Raw genomic sequence first — 22,056 nt, forward strand, 5'->3', positions numbered from 1 at the left:
AAAAAGATTTTCTAGAGCAATGTTTGGAGCTGAAAGAATTTGATTTGGAAGATTATTTACACAAGCTTCTTAGAAATGCTTTTAATCCAACTGTTGAGTATTACTGAGCTCCTCTTATCTTAAATGAACAGTGATCGCTCAGCCACCATCAAATGTTATCAGTGTTTCTCTCCACTGGCAGCCAATCAAAAACAGCCATGTGATCTGATCAAATATAATGTAGTGCAAATCACATTTAAATTACAATATTATAATTGTATTACTAAATATTAACGGGATTTTAAAAGCATGAAATTGATTTATATTTTGTCTTGTCTGTTGCAAGCACTTTCGCTAAAGACAAAATGAGATGTCCTAGTTACAACACATTAAACCATTAAAAGGTTATCTGTAGGTTATAGGACATTTTCACTTTGTGTAAGTGATTTAAGAGAAAGAGGAAAGGACATTAGAGGAGTGCTAGACTGCAATTAGACATTCAACCATCAATCTGCCTCTTAATGTATTGATCACAACAGCTCACTGTTTATTTTAAGATATACTATGATACACGATTGATCCTGCTTCTACCAAGCAGATGAAACTCATCAGACAGATGCACATACTGTACACCAGTACATGAAAAGAGTAAACATGTGTTTTATATGTAAATATTACATCTCACAGGGTTTTCCACACCTTAGTTAACTTCAAATTCAAGGACCTTTCAAGAACTTTCCAGGTCCAATACCCTCAAATTCAAGGATTAAATGTGGGGACACATGAGAGCAAAATTACATCGTGTTACCTTTTAAGATACATTGTTACAGTTCCCTTTTGAGGGAACTTGTGCTGCGTCACTACGGTGACACTTTAGGGACACCTCCAGGGGTAAGTGCGTCTGAATGTGTATATCAAATTCAACCAATGATGAGGCTTAACCACAGAGACATGGTGACGTGAAAGCCAGGAAGTATATCGCCATCTGAAATATTGCCAAAGACGGCGTTACAGGGACAAAGGAAGTATGGCAAGGGAGACGCAGCGTCTTGTTCCCTTTTCAGGGAACAACAGTTACATACGTAACACGAGATGTTTTCATGTGTCAAACACAAGTATGCAAAAAAGCATTTTGGTACACTGTAAAAAGTGTTTCTGTGCCTTAGTAGATTTAAAAAAAAAAATTGAGTAAACTGTATTAAAAAAAAAATAATTCTTGTTTTTTTATCAAAATATGAGTTAAAATAAAATAAAAATTGGAATAAATTGATTAATTCTAAATGAACACATTATTGAGTAAATTCAACTTAATTTTATTATGTATAATCGATTTAAATTTGTAAGAAAGAAATTAACATAATAATTTTGTGTTAAAACTACATGAATTATTTTAGTAAACACAACTTACTAGGCAGTGGACTTGCAGTTCCCAGCATGCTTTGCATGGGACTGCATTTGGAGAGTGAAATTTGAATTGAAACTTTTTTTTGTTTTGTTTTTAACTAAAAAGAAAGACTTGTTAGTGTTTAATGTTCATTTATCTTCGATATTTGAAAGAGTTTCTGTTTCTTCTTTGAGTTTTGAAGTTACCATTTTTCAGAAGACTGGTGCTTGTGCATAGACTGCATACTGATCTATTGTCGTGCTTTACAGCTGCCCAAAACCAAACTGAGTGGGTGCGTTGTTTGAATAAACGTTTCTAGCCCTCATCTCACGGCATAAAAACAACAACTAACCATAAATATGTTACCTGTACCAAGAAAAGTAGGTTTATCTAACTGAGTAATACTAGTACAATTAGTTAACTCAACTCAATTTTATTGCATTCATATTAAGTAATGTTAGTGTGTTCAATATACTTAAAAAAGGTTGCATGTTGACTCAACCTAAAACTTTCCATGCAGTCACTTGCCTCACTTTTTATAAGTTAGATCTAGGTATTACTTTTTACAGTGTATGAATCAACATTCACATATAGAAGAAATAAGCATTTAAAGCGAACAGTTTAGCATGTGTGCTTAAAAAGTCTATAATTTTTACAATACTATCCTATAATACACAGGCAATGGATTTTTTTTTCAGAAAACCTCTTGCATAAAATAAATTCAATCACTTTCAATGACCTGTATCTATGTATGTATATTTTCAAAAATTTCCCAGGGCCTTGAATTTTTTCCCCAGATTCACAAACTTTCAAGGACCCGTGGGAACCCTGATCTCAAACTACATAGTCTCATTTCACGCTTATACACCTGACACTACACACAAACCATCATAAATATCAGTTTAAAAAAACATCAGACTGATCTCAGCTCAGCCTCACAGACCCCCTTTTAAATATGAACCATTGATTAGTAATAACTACAATTAAACAGATTTATTTGGATCTCCAAGTTTCAGAAACTGTCATTTATTTTCATTTTATTGACAGCTGTGGGTATAGTCACATTTTGTTATAGTACCTTTAATAATTGCATTGTGTCAGAAACTACCATTGTAATAAAAGAAAGAACGACAGCTAAGAGCTTTAGAGGATCAATGACAGAAAATCAACACTGACCTCTGCTGGAACATCGCTGAACATAACTGACACTGAAATATTAATTGAAATAAATCTAAATACACTTTAATCAAATACTATCAGTTACAGTATGTGACACTTGCTCGGTTCTCTACTCTACATTAATGCATCCGGTCTATATCTCATTTAGAAAATGGCAAATAACCAAAGTCATTTTCCATTGTTTTTTTAACTACCAAAAGAAAATTAAACTCACATTCATATAATATTCAAACTACAATGAAACTTTTGATTTTTTTCAACTGTCTTTCATTGGAAAAAAATTACAATTGCAATAACACAACTAATTAGGTAATTTCCTTAAGTAAATTCTGTAAATTGCTTAAATACATTGTTAATTTGTTCATATAATTTGTTATCTATTACCCAGTATTCAGGCAGGTCATTTTCTTATGTATATTACAATACGTGTGTCCTGATATTAGAATAAAAACGAAATTTTGCAACGAAACTCTTCATATATATATATATATATATATATATATATATATATATATATATATATATATATATATATATATATATATATATATATATATATATATATATATATATATATATATATATATAAAATAAACATATATTAAAACTAAATATATATACACATGTAAATGTTTATTGAATACCTACATGAACGTGTATATATATTAGGGTTTAATCGTATACAAAAGTAAAGTTTGTGTGTACTGTCTGTAATTGTTATATATATGTGTGTGTGTGTGTGTGTGTGTGTGTGTGTGTGTGTGTGTGTGTGTGTGTGTAACAATTACAGACAGTACAAACACACACACAAACAAACATAAACTTTAATTTTGTATACAATTAAACCCATACAGCGTGGTCTGCAAAAGGCTCAGAATCAACTCTGATATTGACCAGCTTTAAATAAAATTCAACTTGAACATTTGAGCCAGACCCCATCACCCAATAATAAATCAATCGAACAGCACTTACTGTGTTGTATACGGTAATTTAGTCACATCGAGTTTAAAGTTTTGTTTCTACTTTACTATACGTATTGTAATTCATGTGTATCATCTTTAGCACCCAGACTCTTCTGTGGCTCAAACATATATGTGTTCGGCTGCTATTTTTACACATTAATGTTTTTAAAACATTTCCCCACATATAATGACGGGGAATTAAGCTGTCCAATCATAGCAGTGGGCGTTTACGTCCAGGTTTTCAATGCGGCCCGCCCCTTCAAACGAAGCTTCTCCCCAGACAGCCACTAATCCATGTTACAAAATAGCCTATTACTTATTGTTTTTGATGTTTTTGAATGTAAAAACCACGCGAACATCATAAGCAGACATCATACAACAGTATAAAACAATAAAATCGACAAATTCACCGCCCCTTTAATCTACGACATTGTTATTGTTTTGATCTGGCGCCCTCTAGGGGCGGATTCTACATATTGCATCTTTAAGTAAGGCCTGTTTGTTAAAACTAGTTATATTTCTGAATAAACTAAGGCCTAGTCCTGGTTTAAGCTGATCCCTGTCCAGGAAACCACCCCATAAAACTAATAAGAAATATAAATAATAGACTGCGTGATGTTATATTTAACTACTTAAAATGCAATTACAGATCAAGAATTACGGTTATAGCTACTCAAAATAAAATACTTGATATTAGGAATATTTTATCCTGCAAATAAAAGTGACTGCTGATATCAAGGATTTATATTTTTAGTCTGAGGTTCTAGATGTTAAAGCAGTTGATATCAAAATGAGAATTGTGACCAAACTTCTGATCATTATGGACATCCATTCTTAACCCCTGCATGCTATGTTAATAGTACCGTAACCCTAAACCTAATACTGATGTGTTCATGTTCAGCAGTGTTATTTTAATGTATCGGCTAAGTCTGGTTTCTCCAAAGTTTTTCTGTCTTTATTAATAATCCTTATTAGGTTAAGGTTTAGAAAAGTTTTATAATTTGCTAATATGTCTTAATATACTGTAATGGTCTGGCCACAACCTTATAGTCACTTTACAATTTTTTTCTTATTAATGCTAAATGCCATATGTATTTATTGGAAATATTGCAAGTATAATAAAGCTTACTTATCAAAATAAGTGTAGAATTGTTAAAGGTATATGCTTTGTTTTGTAATATCATCACTAAAATAACATTTCAATTAGTTAATACTGATACAAAGTACTTACATTATTTTAATAAGAAATAAATTTAATGCGTGTAACTTCAACTACTCCATCCTAAACTATATTAAAAAAGTTCTATGCTTTGTTGTTCTTTGCTTTTCTGTGTTTGCTTTATTTTAATTTCATGTGCCATATAAATAAAATAGAATTGAATTACAGTCCTCCAGACAATGATTTTGTTTTAGTATCATTACATTTGCTTAAAGGGTTAGTTCACTTTAAAATGAAAATTCTGTCATCATTTACTCATCCTCATGTTGTTCTAAACCTGTATGAATTCGTTTTTTCTGAAGAACACAAAATAAATATTTTGAGAAATAATGGTAAACACATAGCAGATAGTGACCATTAACTTTCATAGTAGGAATAAAATATAATAATGGTATTTAATCTGTACCGTCAACTGTGTGCTTACATCATTTATCAAAATATTTTCTTCATCATTTATCAAAATATTTTCTTCATCATTTATCACAATACTTCCAAAATATTTTTCCTACTATGGCAGTCGATGGTCACTGTCTGCTGTGTGTTAACCATCATTTATCAAAATATCTTCAGAATTTTCATTTGATAGCAAACTATCCCTTTAATAACATTTTTATAACTTTCCAATGACATTTCTGCAAAAAAATTATTTTTACAGTTACGGTAAGAGTTTTATTGTTTTATATACTTTTGTTTATATACTATTGTTTTTAGTGATGCACCGATGTATCGGCCGCCGATATTTATCGGCCGATTTTTGATGAATTTGAAACCATCGGCATATCGGCAATAGCATGAGAAAAACAATCGGTATCGGCCTATTAATTAACTGCATAAAGAAATCCATTATATGTACAAAAACGAGTTAATGTTGTTAATAAAATAAATGCTGAATAGCAAAAACCACCTTTGAAGTTTGTCATGCTGTCTTATTATATTTGTTTAAGCTTAATTTGTGTCTCTCTTATTACAGTATGTTGGTCAGTTGAATGTTAATTAGATCAAATCCATGTTCAGTAAAAATAATTTGATGCAGAAATAAACTAGCTAATAGACCAGCTGTATAGTATTGTATACAAGTATTTAATATCGGCATCGGTATCGGCCAGAAGTTGTCTGTTTAAATCGGTATCGGCCCAAAAAATCCTATCGGTGCATCCCTAATTATTTTATATAATACTTTTTCGTGGTTGATTGTTAAAAAACATTTTATTTATCACATATTATTTTAGATTATTGTTCCACTTCTCTTTCCAATCTGTTTCAAATGCTCTGTAACTTTTGGACTCTTTCCGCTCCTCCTAAAACCCCTCCTTCTGAAAAGCTCTAATTGGTCAAGCTGGGCCGGTCTGTTGTGATTGGCCTAGTCTGATGTCACTCAGAGAGTGTATTGTAAATGTCCTGCCTCTTACCAGGAGGCACGTGCTGTAGTTTCTTAGCTGTAAACAATGCCATCAGTCCAACACGCAAAACAATATTGACACTCAGACCAGTTTTCCATTGGTTTAACACACAGGTCGAGCTTTCCTAACATGATGGAGGACAACCCCGAGTGTGTGTTAATCGGTTTGGGATTAAAGCAGGAACGGGTTACACAATATTTCAAAGGTTTGTTTTTCTTTTTGTATTGAAAGTGACATGATTGTGAGGTATGGTAAGCCATACTCGAAATTCAATCTCTGGTTAAATTTGAACCCATTTCAGTAAATAATGAACGATCACACATGTAAAGTCATGAACACACAAACACATACACACAAAATATCTGATTATATACAGAACAACTTTCGTGTCTTTGGGATTATTAGGACACAGGGCTGATTACTACATAATGAAATGCATTGCTAGTAAGTTACTGCTACCTGTAGTATGGAGTGTTGAACAGAGACTTGTGAAATAAGTGAGCTTAAGCTCTACCTGATGTAGACCAGATAATCTTATGTGAAATAAGATAGCAGGAAACAGCACTGATGATGTTAAAGGTTCACTTACTGAATGTGACGCTCTTCTCACAGTGATAGTAGCCATCTGCAGTCTTTTTCTTCAGCATGGAGCACAGGTCCACTCTACAAACACATTCGTCTCCAAAAACACGACCCTCGAACTCTGAGAAGAGCGCAGGATCCAGCTTTTTAACGCCCTGCACATACACACAAATATCACGAAAACATTTAGAGGAAACACAAAAACACACGCTGAAGGAGGATGACAGTATACAGTCACAAATGTCTGTTGTGACCGATAACCTCCACAGGAAGTCCTGCATGTCCTGAGGGAAGACTATAGATGCAACTCCTATCTTTGTCCTTCACACTGAGAAAAAAAAACATCCACATCCAATACTGTCTGTCTGTCACGTACTCACATCTGCTGCTGTAATCAGTCAAAAACTCATCCACTCGGATGGTGCTGCAGTGAATTATGGGTAGGTTAAAGCCGTGTAATGTGTTTTTGATTTGATTGTGGTAAAGTGATGGGAGATTGCGGAGTGATATTATAACAGTACATCTAGTCTCTTTCTCTCGCTCTAAACAGATTCAAGAAGAACTTTGTCAAATTGTATTATGTTTATTCAGGAAATACACACAAATGTAGATTTGTACAAAAGTGTTGTTTTTCTGGTTATTATGGGAATGGATAATTGATAATAAAGTAAAAGGATGTTTGTGTGTTCACACATGCACATGTCCATCATGCTGTAGCAACTGTGAGTGGAATACAAGAAAACAAATATATAGCATACATCTCATTTTATTATTCACCAATATATCTTCATCATATGTAGTTTTTATGTTTATGCATTACTTTTGAAAATATCCGTTATTGAACTCATTTGGTCGTATTTGACCACCCTGGTCTCAGTTTAATCTGTGTCATGACTCTTTTCTGGATGGATGCTTTAATTTTGTTGGGCAACATCCCTAGACTAAAATAAATGTAAGAACAGAAAACATCTTGCACTGACATATCTTAAAATACAACAGTGCCCTTTGTTTTGCCTCAAAATGCACACAAATAATGTTATTAGTGAGGCATGTTTGTTAAAACTAGTTATATTTCCTAATTAAACTAAAAGGCTGTTTACACTTGGCATTAACATGCGTTTTCGTCGATAGGATCATAAGTGGACGACGTTAATGCCAGGTGTGAACTGTGTTCAAAACGTTTTGAACGCGTCCACTTTCGACCACTTTCAACCACATCCAGAGGTAGTCGAAACCACTTTCGATCGGATCGCTTTGGAGTTGCGGAACGCTTATGTGGTTGAATGTGTTCGAACAGCCACACACGACCGCCTTCTCTCCGCCCATTTATCTAATCTGAGGTATTAAACACAAGTTTTACGTCTTTTTTTGACTTCCTGCGTGAACATACGGTGAACAGCGCTATTTTTAGCCTTTCATTGATAAAACTACTGCGGGTGTTCTCCGTAGTTTCGTTTTGAAAGCGTGAAAGTTGCGCGATCCTATTTCATCAATTGCGCTGAAAATTTAGAGAAAGCTCTAACATATACACGTACAAATCACTGTGCAGCATGTTTACTTGCTAAACAAGCAGCGGGCTCCGACATAATATTAGTTTGCGTCCATATAAACTCATAATTACTCCCGCTCGCGTTTGAATGACAGCAGAGAGACTCGCCCACCGTCTCACAGACCACCCCCTCACAGTATTCAGGACAGAAGCGGTCGAAAGTGGACAAAAGAGACGGATTTAAATACCAGGTGTAAACGTAATGTGTCTCTCTCGTCCACTTGTGATCCGATCGATGAAAACACATCTTCATACCAAGTGTAAACAGCCCCTATGGCCTAGTCCTAGTTTAAGATAATCCCTGTCCGGGAAACCACCCCATAGGGGCCCAGACAGGGTTTAGATTAATCCAGGACTAGGCGTTAGTTATTTTAGGACATTTAAGAAGTTTTTACAAAAAACCTTACAAAAAACACTACAGGTGTGCATCTTAAGACAAAACAATGGCACTATTATATGTTAAAGGGGACAGGTCACAATACTTTTTTAAGATGTAAAATAAAGCTGTGGTGTCCCCAGAATACACATGTGAAGTTTTAGCTTAAAATACTATATAGATAATTTATAATAGCATGTTAAAATTGCCACTTTGTAGGTGTGTGCAAAAATGTGGCGTTTTGGGTGTGTCCTTTAAAATGCAAATGAGCTGATGAAATTTAAACACTGATCACAATGATGGTGGTTTGATGCAATTCAAACTCAATTGTGCTGTGAATTATTTTCTCTCTCTCTCTGAACTAAATGGCAGTGCCATGGTTGGATATTGCAGATTAAGGGGTGGTATTATTATAATAAGATCTCCTTATGACATCATAAGAACAGCCAAATTTCAATTACCTAATTTTTTACGTGCTTGCAGAGAATGGTTTACCAAAACTAAGTTACTGGGTTGATCTTTTTCACATTTTCTAGGTTAATAGAAGCACTGGGGACCCAATTATAGTACTTTAACATGGAAAAAGTCCAATTTTTATGATATGTCCCCTTTATAAACATGACTGTAAATGTGCCAGAATTAGCCAGAATTGTGATTGGCTGATGCACACTTGACGTGTTGGCGCTTTAAAAGATGTCAGTAAAAGGTGTTTTGAAGTATTAAAGTAGCTCAAATATGCATTATAGTCTGGGACTACACTCTAAAAAACAAACGGTGCTATATAGCACCAAAACAGTTGCTTTGGATCGTAACGATAGAAGAACCATTTTAGTGCCATATAGCACCGGTGAAGCACCAGTGAAGCACCAGTGTAGAACCATATAGGGGCCATATAGCACCACTATAGCACCACATATGGTTCTACATAGCACTATATGGTTCTACACAGGTGCTTCACTGGTGCTTCACCGGTGCTATATGGCACTAAAAATTGTTCTTCTATCGTTACGATCCAAAGCAACTGTTTTGGTGCTATATAGCACCGTTTGTTTTTTAGAGTGTAGGATAAGCCCTGTCAGGGAAACTGCCCCATTAACCTAGTTAGTCTACAATACAACATTTCTATCATGTAATTTTTATAAATTTTGTTGAAATTTTGCTGTTGATTAGTTCAATCCTTATCATGCTAAAGTATTCAAAGTATAACATTAGGCTACCATTTAAACCTTCCAGTCAATTAAGAAAGAAAAAAGTCCATGTAAATCCCTGGATCATTTTGATCCAGATAAAAGTTTTTGAACAACTATCCCCAGGAGAACATAGCTAGTTGAAAAGTGTTTTTTTTTTGTGCCACCATACTTACTCGTGTAACTATTCATGTAACAGTCTTTAAATAGGTAATAAATTCATCCCTGTTTGGATCCTAATGAATGAATGGGGCTAGGCTAAATGCTAACACATTCACGAGGCGCTGTACAAAGATTAAGTGAATGCATTGAAAACAGATATGTATGTATTAATTAGTCTACGTTGAAGTAAGAACATTGTAAAATGTAGAAAAACAGTGGTGTTTTCCTTTAAATATTCTTCTGTGGTCAGACTTCAATGGCTCAGATCATTCTGAGGATTCTGGATTGGGTTGGGTTCCTTCTAGGGATGCTAAACAATTAATCGCGATTAATCGTTAGCAGAATAAAAGTTTTTGTTTACATCACATATGTGTGTAAACTGTGTATAATAAATATGTATATATATAAATATGAACACATTCATGTATAATTTTAAGAAAAAAAAAGGATATATTAAGTATTTATATTTATATATAATATAAATTATACATAAATATACAAATGTATATACACATGTAAACATTTCTAAAACATATACATGCATGTGTGTACATTTATTTATACAAAGTTATTATACACAGTTCACACACATATATGATGTAAACAAAAACTTTTATTCTGCTAACGATTAATCGCGATTAATCGTTAAGCATCCCTAGTTTCTTCAGTCATATCTATGAGCATTTTACCATTACCTTATTAAGAGATTATAATTACTTATAATAACAGCCACATGGTGTTTTGTGTATAAGCACACTGTGTAATGTGATCAAATAAAAGTCTGGACATTCAAACAGAAGTAAGATCTGTCAAGTTTCATTTATATATTTTCATTAGCTACTCTAAAAAGCCCTTACAGTAATAGCTTACATTTAAAAAAAACTCTTTATAGAAGACTATAGATGTATGAAATCGGTATACACACACAGTCCGGGATGTGAAGATGCTAACAGAAGATCTTACCTGCTTACGTAGTTTGGGTGCTCTTGAAAGTTTTAGAAATGTCAGATGAGGTTTGAATGCTTTATCATCTGCAGATGCGATGCCTTTCTCCTCAAACGTCTTCCTCACACACTCTGGGCGGAGAGAAAACGGCATGAGAGCTCAAGACAGATGCATTATGGGATAGTCTATTTACAGTCTCTCATCACCAGGCCCAAAACCACTCCAGTGAACTCAGTGTAAGACAAGAACATAATCAATACACAGAGAGTAAGAGAGGAGGAAAGAGAGAGAGAGAGAGAGAGAGAGAGAGAGAGAGAGAGAGAGACTTAAAAATGCTTAATGTACAACTTAAACTAAAAATATACAAAAAATAACAAAAAATTTACAAAATACATTAAAAATGAAGCGTTGGTGTTTAGCAAGAAATAGACTAGTGCATAAATGTATTCAGAAATTAGATTTGTTAGTTAAGTGCAATGTTTTAATATGTTATTTAAGACAAGGTAATGAAAAGAGTGGCACATACTGTTAAAAAATTATGTATATTAAAAGCTATAGAAACCATTGTTTACATTTGTTAAGTATGACGAAAATATATGAAGTAATAAAAATTAAAAAGTACATTTCCAGAAACATTGTGCTTCTACTTCAATGTTGAAATCCTAATCTCAGTAACGAGTTTTAGACCTCTACTTTTTAAGTGTGACATTAAAGGACCACCAAAGAATTTTTTTTACCTTACAATAACGTTTCCAAAAAAGTTTCAGTCGTTCATACATTCGAAACAGGGTGAACGGCACTTTCACATTCACTTTGCAGCCCTCTATCGACCAAAACCGCACTAAAGAAGTTTCCAACCGTCGGGTCGTCGTCCTGTAGTTCGAGTGAAAACTACAAAAACTTGCTTTACGGCAGACCTACAATCAAATCAGAGCCAGCTATGCTGCAGTATTTATGACAGTGGTAATGGACAATTACGCTTCTAACCTGTAGGGGGAGCAAAGAGCAAAAACTCTTTAGTGTTGCTTTAAGGCTGCGTTCGAAATCGCATACTGTACTGAATTGTGATTGGCTGACGCATGCATTGCCGCTTGAAAAGTTGAGAAATGTTCAACTTCTGCCGCAAACAACGGCAGTGACGCAATGCAGATGGATCCACAATTCGTCTATGTCACCTATTCAAAGTGAATGTTAATGCTTATGCACCGTTTGAATCTACCGTTAGTGATTCAATGTAAATACAGCTCCTTCAACATCAGCACCTCATCTCTGTAAGCTGTGAGTTTAGAGCAGGCCTATATGTTTTTTAACTAATGGAAAATTAAGAGTAGTGTTGGGGACATTTGTTTGAAAACAGTTTTGCAATTCAGTCTGCTGTGCTGATGGTAAAGAAGTTAAAGGCATTTGAACTGAATAAGAGTTTACAGTACCTGCCATCTGTGTAAGTGTGCTCAGATGATCTCCTTCTGCTATCTTAATAAATGCCACTTCCTGTTTAAAGTGTCCAACACCACAGAAGGGTAAAATAAGACTCCTGCCGCCCAGCAGTGCATGCAATGGTTTCTCCAGCTCGGATAATGCAGACACAGCGCTAACACAAAACAAAAGCATTAAAAATCTTGTATTCTTCTATATCTTCTATAATCATAACACTGTGTTACAATCAAAAGTTTCACTCTGAACAACTGTTTATCAGATACGACACACACGCACACAGAGTAGTAAATCAGAGCTCTTACACTTCAACCTGTTCCTGTGTATTCAGATGTGTAACTAGTAAGGTGATGTGTAAGGTGCCCACAGGTATGAGAGCTCGAGACAGACGTGAATCTTTCTCCAGGACCAATTTCTGAACGTCCTTCACCGCCTGTTTGATCTGATATACACACATACAGTATACAGTATACTGTAAACTAGTACAGTGTCATCTGCAGTGGCAGCCGGTGACTTCTCCTCTGAGGGGCGCAAATTCAAAATATGGGTGATTCTCATGAAATTAGACTTATGAGGTGTCATGAAACATTTTCATAAAAAAGTAAATGCAAAGTAAGAGTATCAAAATAAGAAGCATACATTACAAACATCTCTTCATGTACTATTTTGCATATGATTTCAAATGACATCACACAAACCAATTTTGTTGTTTTTTTCCACATTTAAAGGGAAAATTTTCATTACCGCAACGTTCCATGACTGGATTTGGGTTCTTTGACATGGAAATATTTATATAAAAAAATCTAAAAAATTAAAAGCTTCAGTGCATGTTATACTATAAACATTTATCATTTTGCAGTAATGATAATCTTAAAAATGTTAATAATTCTATAAGATATATTTTTTTAATCCTCTAAAAATAATGGTTATGGTAAGTTCAGACCTTAATCTTAAATGCAATAAATATCGGCTTCAAGGGCTTTTTAAAAATTCTGATGCTGGACACCTTCTACATCTGGATTTCGTGAGAATCAGCCATATGTGTTCAGAGTGTAATGTTTGTGGGCTCGTCATGTCAAAATATGTGTTTGTTGCGTCATGTGCATCAAGGGTCCTTTCAAAATACCTGCCTGCTGCACACCCTTCAAAACCATTTATGATAAAAGTGACTCTCACGTTCACAAAATACTTGCAAGAAACTCCCTTAACACTAAACTCTGTTTACACATGAGATTAAGCGAGTATCTGGCAAACGCGAGCATATCGTTTATCATAATCCCCTTCGATTTTGACAAGACAAGTGACGTATTTTGACATGACGGCTGAATGCATGTTGTGATGAGATTCGCATTGTGCGCCCTCGAAAAAGAAGTCACCACCCACCACTGGTCATATGCTGGATAACAGCTATGTTCTGATAGGATCATGGACAGCTGAGAAGAAGAAACATGCTCCAAATAATACATTCCAAATAGGGATGCACCGATACCGATACTGGTATCGGCCTCGATACCACATTTTCTAAAGTACTCGTACTCGTTAAAAGTCCCCCGATACCTGGAATCGATACTATGGTCTGAGAAATGTCTATGTTTGAGCGGCGTGTAAGGGGTTAATGCCTCTTGTGTTGTCCAAAGAGGCGGGGTTTACAACAAACTGGAAAAATAATCCTTTGTTTTTTGTTAAATTATATGACTAAAGCTGTTACCTGTAAATTTAAATCATGTTTTTTTATTAAGGACTCGGTATCGGTATCGGCAAGTACTGAAATGCAAGTACTCGTACTCGTATTCCAAAAAAGTGGTATCGGTGCATCGCTAATTCCAAATGACTATAGAGACACAGAAAATTTAAAGGTTTAATAAATGTGATGTCACACTGATAAAGCCCCACAGCCACTGACTGGTTAATTTTACCCAAATGGAAGGGCACAGTATCAGCATTCAAAATGAAAGTGAAAACCTGAATGCGGTGTGAAATTCAACCTACACATTTATGCATTTGGTGAACATTTTTATATGACCAAAGCAATCATATAAAAGCTATAGATTCAAGCTATAGATTTAATCAGAATGTGTTTCCTGCGAATCGAACCAATTTCCTTGGTGCTGTCAACACAATGCTCTACCAATCCACATTTCTAATAACTATTAGTTATATTTTGCTGAAATGACCCAATATCAAATAAATCCATCACATTATTTCTTATTTCTGAGTCATACCTTCGGGTTGGTGATTGGCACTGAGACAAAGTAGTTTGGGCGGGACGTCTCCTTCTTCTGTTTCTTTTTATCTCCATCTTCCTCACTTTCAACTCGTCCACTTTCTCCTCTCTTACGTTTTTTCTTTACACTTGATTCTGTGCTGGTAACTGAAGGGGTAAAACAAACATCAATCAATCTCAGTCTAAAACTCATGCCAAGAAAAATGAATTGAGGAAGCATTTTTAAGACACTATTTGAGTAAATGTATTTGTGACCATGACGGTCAGATTTTCATGCTTTCAGTGAAGCTCAAGTTCTTATGCTGATAATACAATTTAAATAAAATAAAAATCTTACCCAGCAAGCAATTCTGGGTTTAAAAGACGTCTAACAGCCATCCAAAGACGTCTAGGCTAAAACAAGGCACAATTTGGGCTGTCCGTAGCCACCACCATAGCCCACAAATAAATGAAATAAATCAATAAATGAAAGCAAACACCTTGTAATCACTGTTGACTTTGCTTAAATGATGGAACAACAGACATCTTACATGTTATTTTGGAAAAAAACACATGTAACCAAATTCAAGTTTATTTTGACTAGAAGTGGGTTACTCATAGCGGGACTATAGTTAACCTAGAGTAAACAGTAAAATGACAGCTAATGCTTGCTGGGTTAAACCTATTTCAAAAATTAGCATTTCTAAAGTCTTTCAGAAAGACGACGTTATGATTTCGTAGGCACAGGGAGGCAAAGAAAAAACTGTGAAAGCCCCAACAAATGTTTTATTCATAGAAAGTAGCCAGCTGGGATATTTGAATGCAGGGCAGCTGCGGTACAAGGCCGATCCACGTATCACTTGGCAAGCGAACATCACCCTTCAGTTTAACATCATTCTGCCTTAAAGACTTCACACAATGATTCCACCTCCTGGACGATGACTGTAGCTTACATCCGTACACGAGACTTTAACTCTAAAAGGTAAGTGTGTCTGCTTTTGTTTTACATAGGAATGCTGCTGATGAATGAGAAACGACTCACAGTCCAGATCCTTCCAGATCTTAATGCTTGTAAAGGGAAGTTCTGACATCAGACTCTCGGTGCATTCTGCATCTTGTCTTTTCTTCTTCTTCTTGTTCTTCTTCGGATCTTTCTTCATTTGTTTTACCTTCTTTCCTCCTCCTAACAAAAGACAGAGAAAGCAGAAGTAACAGAGAGTTTGTACTTATTGTTATAGTATTATATGATAACAGTTTGATTCATCAGGATTTGCTAAAGGAATTAATTTTACATTTCACACAAAGTGATGACACAATCACAAACATTAAATGTATTAATATTACACTGAATTATACTTTGATGGTTTATGCTCTCGGCTGCCAAACATTCATCAGTTACCATGATTCAAACAAGAGACTGAATTGATTTCATGTAATCTAGGCTAGTTTATTTTATCTTGTTTAGTTTTGTGAAGATGGAAGTATTACATAATCTATTAAAGTCACACGTGACTGTATTAATTTATTAAGAATGACTCCACATCCCTACTGGTTAGTCACAAATACTTGCATTTTACTATTGCACAGTTTTTGACTCACAACAGAAGAGATGTGTAACTCATTTTTGGAAAGAGAATTCTTGACAAACATCACATTGATCATTTGATTTTATAGTTGACTTTAAAACAAAATTATGTGGACACAACTTTCTGAATGTCTTTGCATTAAATGATCAAATATCAATGCAATGGGTATTAAAAATCGCACAAGCACACTATTTTAAAATAACAAATCTTTCTTTGTTTATTTACAGTAAAGTGCAGAAGCCTTAGCCACTTTTAGATTTGTTTTTTTTTGCAATGTCATAAAAACCATATATATATAACTATCTTCAGTATAGTGATACAACCAGAAAATGCAGAAAATTCATATGCAATATTATAAAATAAATCATAATAAAATTATAATCTAATGTGTCAAATTATTTAGTGTGATCTCCTCTTACAATTGATCAATAACAGGACCCTGCAGTATCTCTTAAACCTAAAAATGAAATGAAATCATAATTTCTAACTAAAATCGAATGACGTCACCGAAAGAGTTCAAGATGTGTTTTGTGCCAAGAGAGATCACACTAAATACTGACTTTTACCATTTTGTTATGAACATTTTTAGACTTTGTGTACATATTTACTGTTTACCTTAATAAAGAAAGTGATGCTAATACAACAAAGCTGGTGGTGGACTGAGACGTTTGCACCAAAATGTATATTTACCCATCGCATTTTTGCTAATAAATGTCACTTGTTCTGTTTATTAGTATTACAATTCAATGATATCTTTGTGAAGTTGTCAAAATACTTTTGGGGGGCCAGTGCCGATCAAGACAGATACATTTGCCTTATAAACAAGTTCACATGACACATACTGTAGTGCGCATGTCTCACCCTTGTTAGTGTTGACTTGTTGAGTTTCAGCACCTCGTGCAGTCTGTTGTTTTGGTAGTGTAACACTTGACTCGTGTTCACTGCTTTTCTCTGAAGCATACTGCATACTCACAAAACAATTTTTAAGATGAGATGACTGACATACGACACGTTTTACTCGATACGTGTCAATAAGTTTGCAATAAAACTGTCTCGACAAGCTGTTCAGTATTCTAGTGAACACGAAGTGACGTAGGATCATGACAAACGAACACTGACCGCTCACAGTTCACTTTAACAAAGAACACAACTATATTTGTATTGTAACACAATTTGTTTAAGGTGAATGTATTTAAACCGTCGCAAGTGTTTTCTCGTCGGGCGTATAAATGCATTGAATAACGCTACACAACTGAATCAGTCTTCGTGTTTACTGCAGCGCTATGTATGGAGATAACATGAAACAGATAGTACGGAAAGACAGAGGGGACATGCGGTGCACATTAAAAAGCGTTAGAAATATGACAGAAATTATCAAATCAGTTTCCCTTTGATTTGGGTCAACTTAAATAGGAGCTCATGTTATGTTCACGAAATGTTCATCCGACCCAACAGGTTGACATGTTGGTAATTATAACTTAAGTTGCAGTCATTAGTTCAAAGTCACCTTGTGTTGAAGCATTAACTTAGTTACATTTTTTCTAACATTTTTCAAAATGTACTCACGCTTGTGCCATCCCAGATTCAGTTAAACATTGATAATATTAATATTACATTCCATCATATTATGAAGTAGGGGAGAGCGGGGCACAACCTAACGTTTTTGGCTCTGTTTTTCAAAAAAAAAAAAAAATTCAGTTAGATTAATAATTGTTTTACACAGTCAACACACACACATTTCTGCTACAAATGAACACTTAAAGTTTTTTGTAACACGTGCTAAAAATTTTCTTTAAACACAAATAATTTAATAACATTCGGTCTATATACCAAATGTGGATATTGTTTATATATCTGCCTATAATAGATAGAGATCCACACATTCATCCATCCATAATCCTTCATTTAACCTTGTATTATGCATCAATGCATATAAATAGATTTTCTTTAAATGGCCGCACAATTAAGACTAAAAATAATAATTGTTTGTTATTTCTCTTGTGATATTTTATTAACAGTTATCATTTTGATGAAAAGTATTAACATTGTTTTCATTTCATTATCATTGTATACCTAAGACTTAATTGTAACACTGTGTGACAACTGACACCTGATGTTTTAAAATGGTGTTATGTTTTAGGTAACAAGACATTGATTAAAATAATATAAGGTTGGATTTGGTGACTTACACACCTAACTCAGAAACCGAAAAAAAAAAAACATATGATGAAGAAATTTACTTCAATGCCTCCAAAACACTATTTGTTGAATATCTTAAAGGGGACATATCATAAAAAATATTTTTCCATGTTTAAGTGCCATACTGGGTCCCCAGTGTTTCTATCAAATTTGAAAATGTGGAAAAGAACAACCCAGTAACCCAGTAAAAAAGGTTTTGTTAAACCATTCTCTGCAAGAATTGAAATTGAAATGTGGCTTCCTTTGTGATATCAGAAGGGGGTCTTATTATAATAATACCGCCCCTTAAAATATGCACTATCCAACCATGGCACTGCCATTTAGTGCAAAGACTCTAGGGACACCAAAGATTTATTTGACATCTTAAAAAAGATCATCATCTTCTGACAGGCTTGTCAACATGACACATCCATTCATAAATCAGATGCATTCACAATCCAAATGACTGTGGTGTGTATTAAAATAATGTCTTCTGAAGCAAAACTATGCGTTTGTGAGAAAAAACCTTTTAAAATTTAAGCTTATTACTTGAATAATGCATGAGATATGTAAACAAACAGATCTGAGCGATAGATTGCGACATGTGGATAACTTAAAATCTCACTGGTTCTTGCTTGTTGTGACACACATTTGGCAACTAGTCAAACTAAAATAGCATAGAATAGTGCATGCGATTTAGGACACCTTTAGATTATATGTTTTATTTGAAAGTTTCATGTCATGCAAGATGCAGGCCCTGTCTCATGCAAGATGCAGGCCCTGTCCCAAATGGCAAACTTCATGTGGGCTTTCGGTCTCGTGGCCTTAAATTGCGTGTGCCCGCTTAGTATACGAGTCCGTAGGGTGTCCCATCTGTCATTTTTACACTTTGAAGTGTGATCATTAGCCCCTCCTTTGCCCCCTTGATGCGGTCTTCAGCGAAGCCCGCACTGCAGCAGGATTCGCGCACTTTTCCAACCCAGAAGTCCTTGCGAATCAGAGCAATCAGACCAATCAGACGAGGGAAGGGAGGAGGTCACACTGACGGGCAACTGACGCTCGAGTCTGTCCCAAAATACAACTCCGGTGCACCCACGTGGACTCGCATCAAGAGTCCCTAAAGTCTGCACTACATGATGTCATCAAAGTGTGGACTCTGAGGAGGACCACAAGTCCAGAGTGTGCCATTTGGGACAGGCCTTTGCACTGAGCATTTTTCATTTTTCTCTGTATGCAGTGCCTTATTCAGCCACATGAGGCGCTTTTAACTGCAATTGAGCCACACTGAAGCCTTATTCATGTCTAAACAATAAACAAAGTAATCCAAATCTTAACATTAACAGTTTGGCTTGGTATCAAATAAAGAAATGTGTCATGTAACTTGTTAAACTGATATATGCAAGATTTCCTGGATCATCCTCAATGACTGAAATTAACATCTAATTGTTTTTGAGTATTATACCACAAGTCTGCTGAAGGCTTTATACTGATTGTTTGAGAAAAGTTCCATGATTGTGCATTATTTTTCAATAAACACGCACCTGACCTGTCAAATGTCTTAAAATAAACACCTGCCCAATGTTTGTGGTAACCGTGGAATAATTGACGGTGGATGGGCCATTAAATTATTTGAAGACAGGGGCGTCAGTTTGTGTTGAAAAGTTGTGGGGACAAAAGATCAGATGAAAAAACATAACAGCAGGACGGGAAAAATGGGTAGCGTAGGACAGTCAACAACACAAAAATACTCTAAAGCACTATACTGTAGAAAAAAGTAGCGCATTAAGTCAATGATTACAATGATATTCATATGTAAAAGAAAGCACACCATAAACACACAATGCAACATGTGACCTTGGACCCTGGTCGTACAGTACAAAAAATATTAAAAATGACTTTCTTACTTAGTATTTTTGTCTTGTTTTCAGTAGAAATATCAAAAAATTCTTAAATCAAGATGTATTTTCTTGATGAGCAAAGATGTAAGAAAATAAGTCTAGTTTTTAAACAAAAACTATGCAATTTAAGTGAATTAAATAAAACAAGCAAAATTATCTGCCAATGGGGTTGAGAAAATTTTGCTTAATTTAAGTGTTTAAGAAAAAATAAATCTTATTTTTAGATTTTTCTCTCACCACATTGGCAGATATTTTTGCTTGTTTTAATCACAAATTCACTTAAATTGTATTTTTTTTGTCTTAAAACTAGACTTATTTTCTTAGGTCATTTTGCTCAAGAAAAAGCATCTTAATTTATTTTTAAGTATTTCTACTGAAAGTAAGAAAGTCATTTTTGCAGTGTAAGTTGCACAGGTACACTGCAAAAAATATATATTTTCAAGAAAAAAAATCCTCGTATTTTTGTCTTGTTTTCAGTAAAAATATCTAACAATTCTTAAATTAAGATGCTTTTTCTTGATGAGCAAAAAGACCCCAAAAAAATAAGTCTAATTTTAGACCAAAAATATCTAATAATAATTATTAGATATTAATAATTATATCTAATAATAATAATTTAAGTGGTTTTGTGCATAAAACAAGCAAAAAAATCTGCCAATGGGGTAAGCAAATTTTTATTGCATTTTTCTTGAATTTAGTGTTTAAGAACAAATGTAAAGATTTTTTTTGCTTACCCCATTGGCAGATTTTTTTTGCTTGTTTAATGCACAAAGGGGTGGTTTCCCAGACAGGGATTAAACTAGTCTAAAATAAATGCAAGAGCTGTCCAAACTGTAAACAAGTTGCACTGACATATCTTAAAATACATCAGTGCCCTTAGTTTGGTCTTAAAATGCACACACGTAATGATTTTAGTAAGGTATGTTTGTTAAAACTAGTTATATTTCCTAATTAAACTAAGGTCTAGTCCTGGCTTAAACTAATCCCTGTCCGGGAAACACTTAAATTTGATATTTTTGGTCTAAAAACTAGACTTATTTTCTTGGGTCGTTTTGCTCATCAAGAAACAGCATCTTAAATTGAGAATTATTAGATATTTTTACTGAAAACTAAGAATTTTTTCATGAAAATAATTTTTTGCAGTGTATCACTTGATTGTTCAGAACATTTTAACCAAATGCTTTCAAAAAGTGGTGGGGACAAAATCTGCCATTTCAAAACGTGGTGGGGAAATGTCCCCAGTGTAAATGACACCTATGTTTGAAGATAATGCACACCCGCGGTTACCACCTTGGGTGTACCCTGCTACGCGTCATGCCTCATCAATTACTCCTTACATAGGGCCTACTGATTTGCTTTTAAAAAGTAAAAACTTTAAAAATTAGAAAGAAGTTTTTGTTAAGATGTCATAATCAAACTGTTGAATTGTAACAGTTTTTCCACTGATAGAAACAAGGACTGATTTCAAACAGGTAAGGTTTGCTGAACACACCTGTCTGCCAGTGGTCTGCCAAACAAATAATCCCACCCAAAACACATGCTCTTACAGTACCTGAGGCAGATTGTCTGTGTCAGACTGGTCTGATCTCTCACATTTAAATACAGCAAACAGTCACAGACAGTGCCCACATTCTTAGAAAGTCACTCTTGCACTTACTGTATGTCTGCACATTAAATAACAAATTATTCAAACATTTCTGTGCGGTTGGGGGCTTAAACCAGGCAAAGGCTAAACAAAATAATGCTGTTATAACCTTCAACCTACTAAGTGATTATTTTCACTTTCACAGACTATATATATATGGGAAGAAACCGACAGTGAGCACATATTCT

At 34.6% G+C, this 22,056-nt stretch overlaps 2 protein-coding genes across 5 annotated transcripts in view; one reads left to right on the forward strand and one right to left on the reverse strand.

Annotated features, from left to right (window-relative positions):
- Positions 1-17,463, reverse strand: part of LOC135739148 (A-kinase anchor protein 7-like) — a 33,469-nt gene extending 16,006 nt beyond the window's left edge. For 2 of the 4 annotated variants that reach the window (XM_065257439.2, XM_065257438.2), the window contains exons 1-7: positions 17,009-17,463; positions 15,604-15,744; positions 14,581-14,729; positions 12,664-12,800; positions 12,355-12,515; positions 10,943-11,055; positions 6,713-6,860 (exon numbers count right to left, since the gene is read on the reverse strand). In XM_065257439.2, coding sequence (XP_065113511.1) covers positions 6,713-6,860; positions 10,943-11,055; positions 12,355-12,515; positions 12,664-12,800; positions 14,581-14,729; positions 15,604-15,744; positions 17,009-17,249 — 1,090 coding nt within the window. In that variant the 5' untranslated portion in view covers positions 17,250-17,463. The remainder of the gene's footprint in view (positions 1-6,712; positions 6,861-10,942; positions 11,056-12,354; positions 12,516-12,663; positions 12,801-14,580; positions 14,730-15,603; positions 15,745-17,008) is intronic. The other 2 variants (XM_065257441.1, XM_065257440.1) reach the window with 2 other exon arrangements.
- Positions 15,403-22,056, forward strand: part of epb41l2 (erythrocyte membrane protein band 4.1 like 2) — an 84,798-nt gene continuing 78,144 nt past the window's right edge. The window contains exon 1 of the mRNA XM_073811433.1: positions 15,403-15,543. The gene's annotated coding sequence lies outside the window, so the exon portion shown is untranslated. The remainder of the gene's footprint in view (positions 15,544-22,056) is intronic.

Source organism: Paramisgurnus dabryanus, chromosome 12, assembly GCF_030506205.2.
Source record: "Paramisgurnus dabryanus chromosome 12, PD_genome_1.1, whole genome shotgun sequence".
Classification (NCBI taxonomy): domain Eukaryota; kingdom Metazoa; phylum Chordata; class Actinopteri; order Cypriniformes; family Cobitidae; genus Paramisgurnus; species Paramisgurnus dabryanus.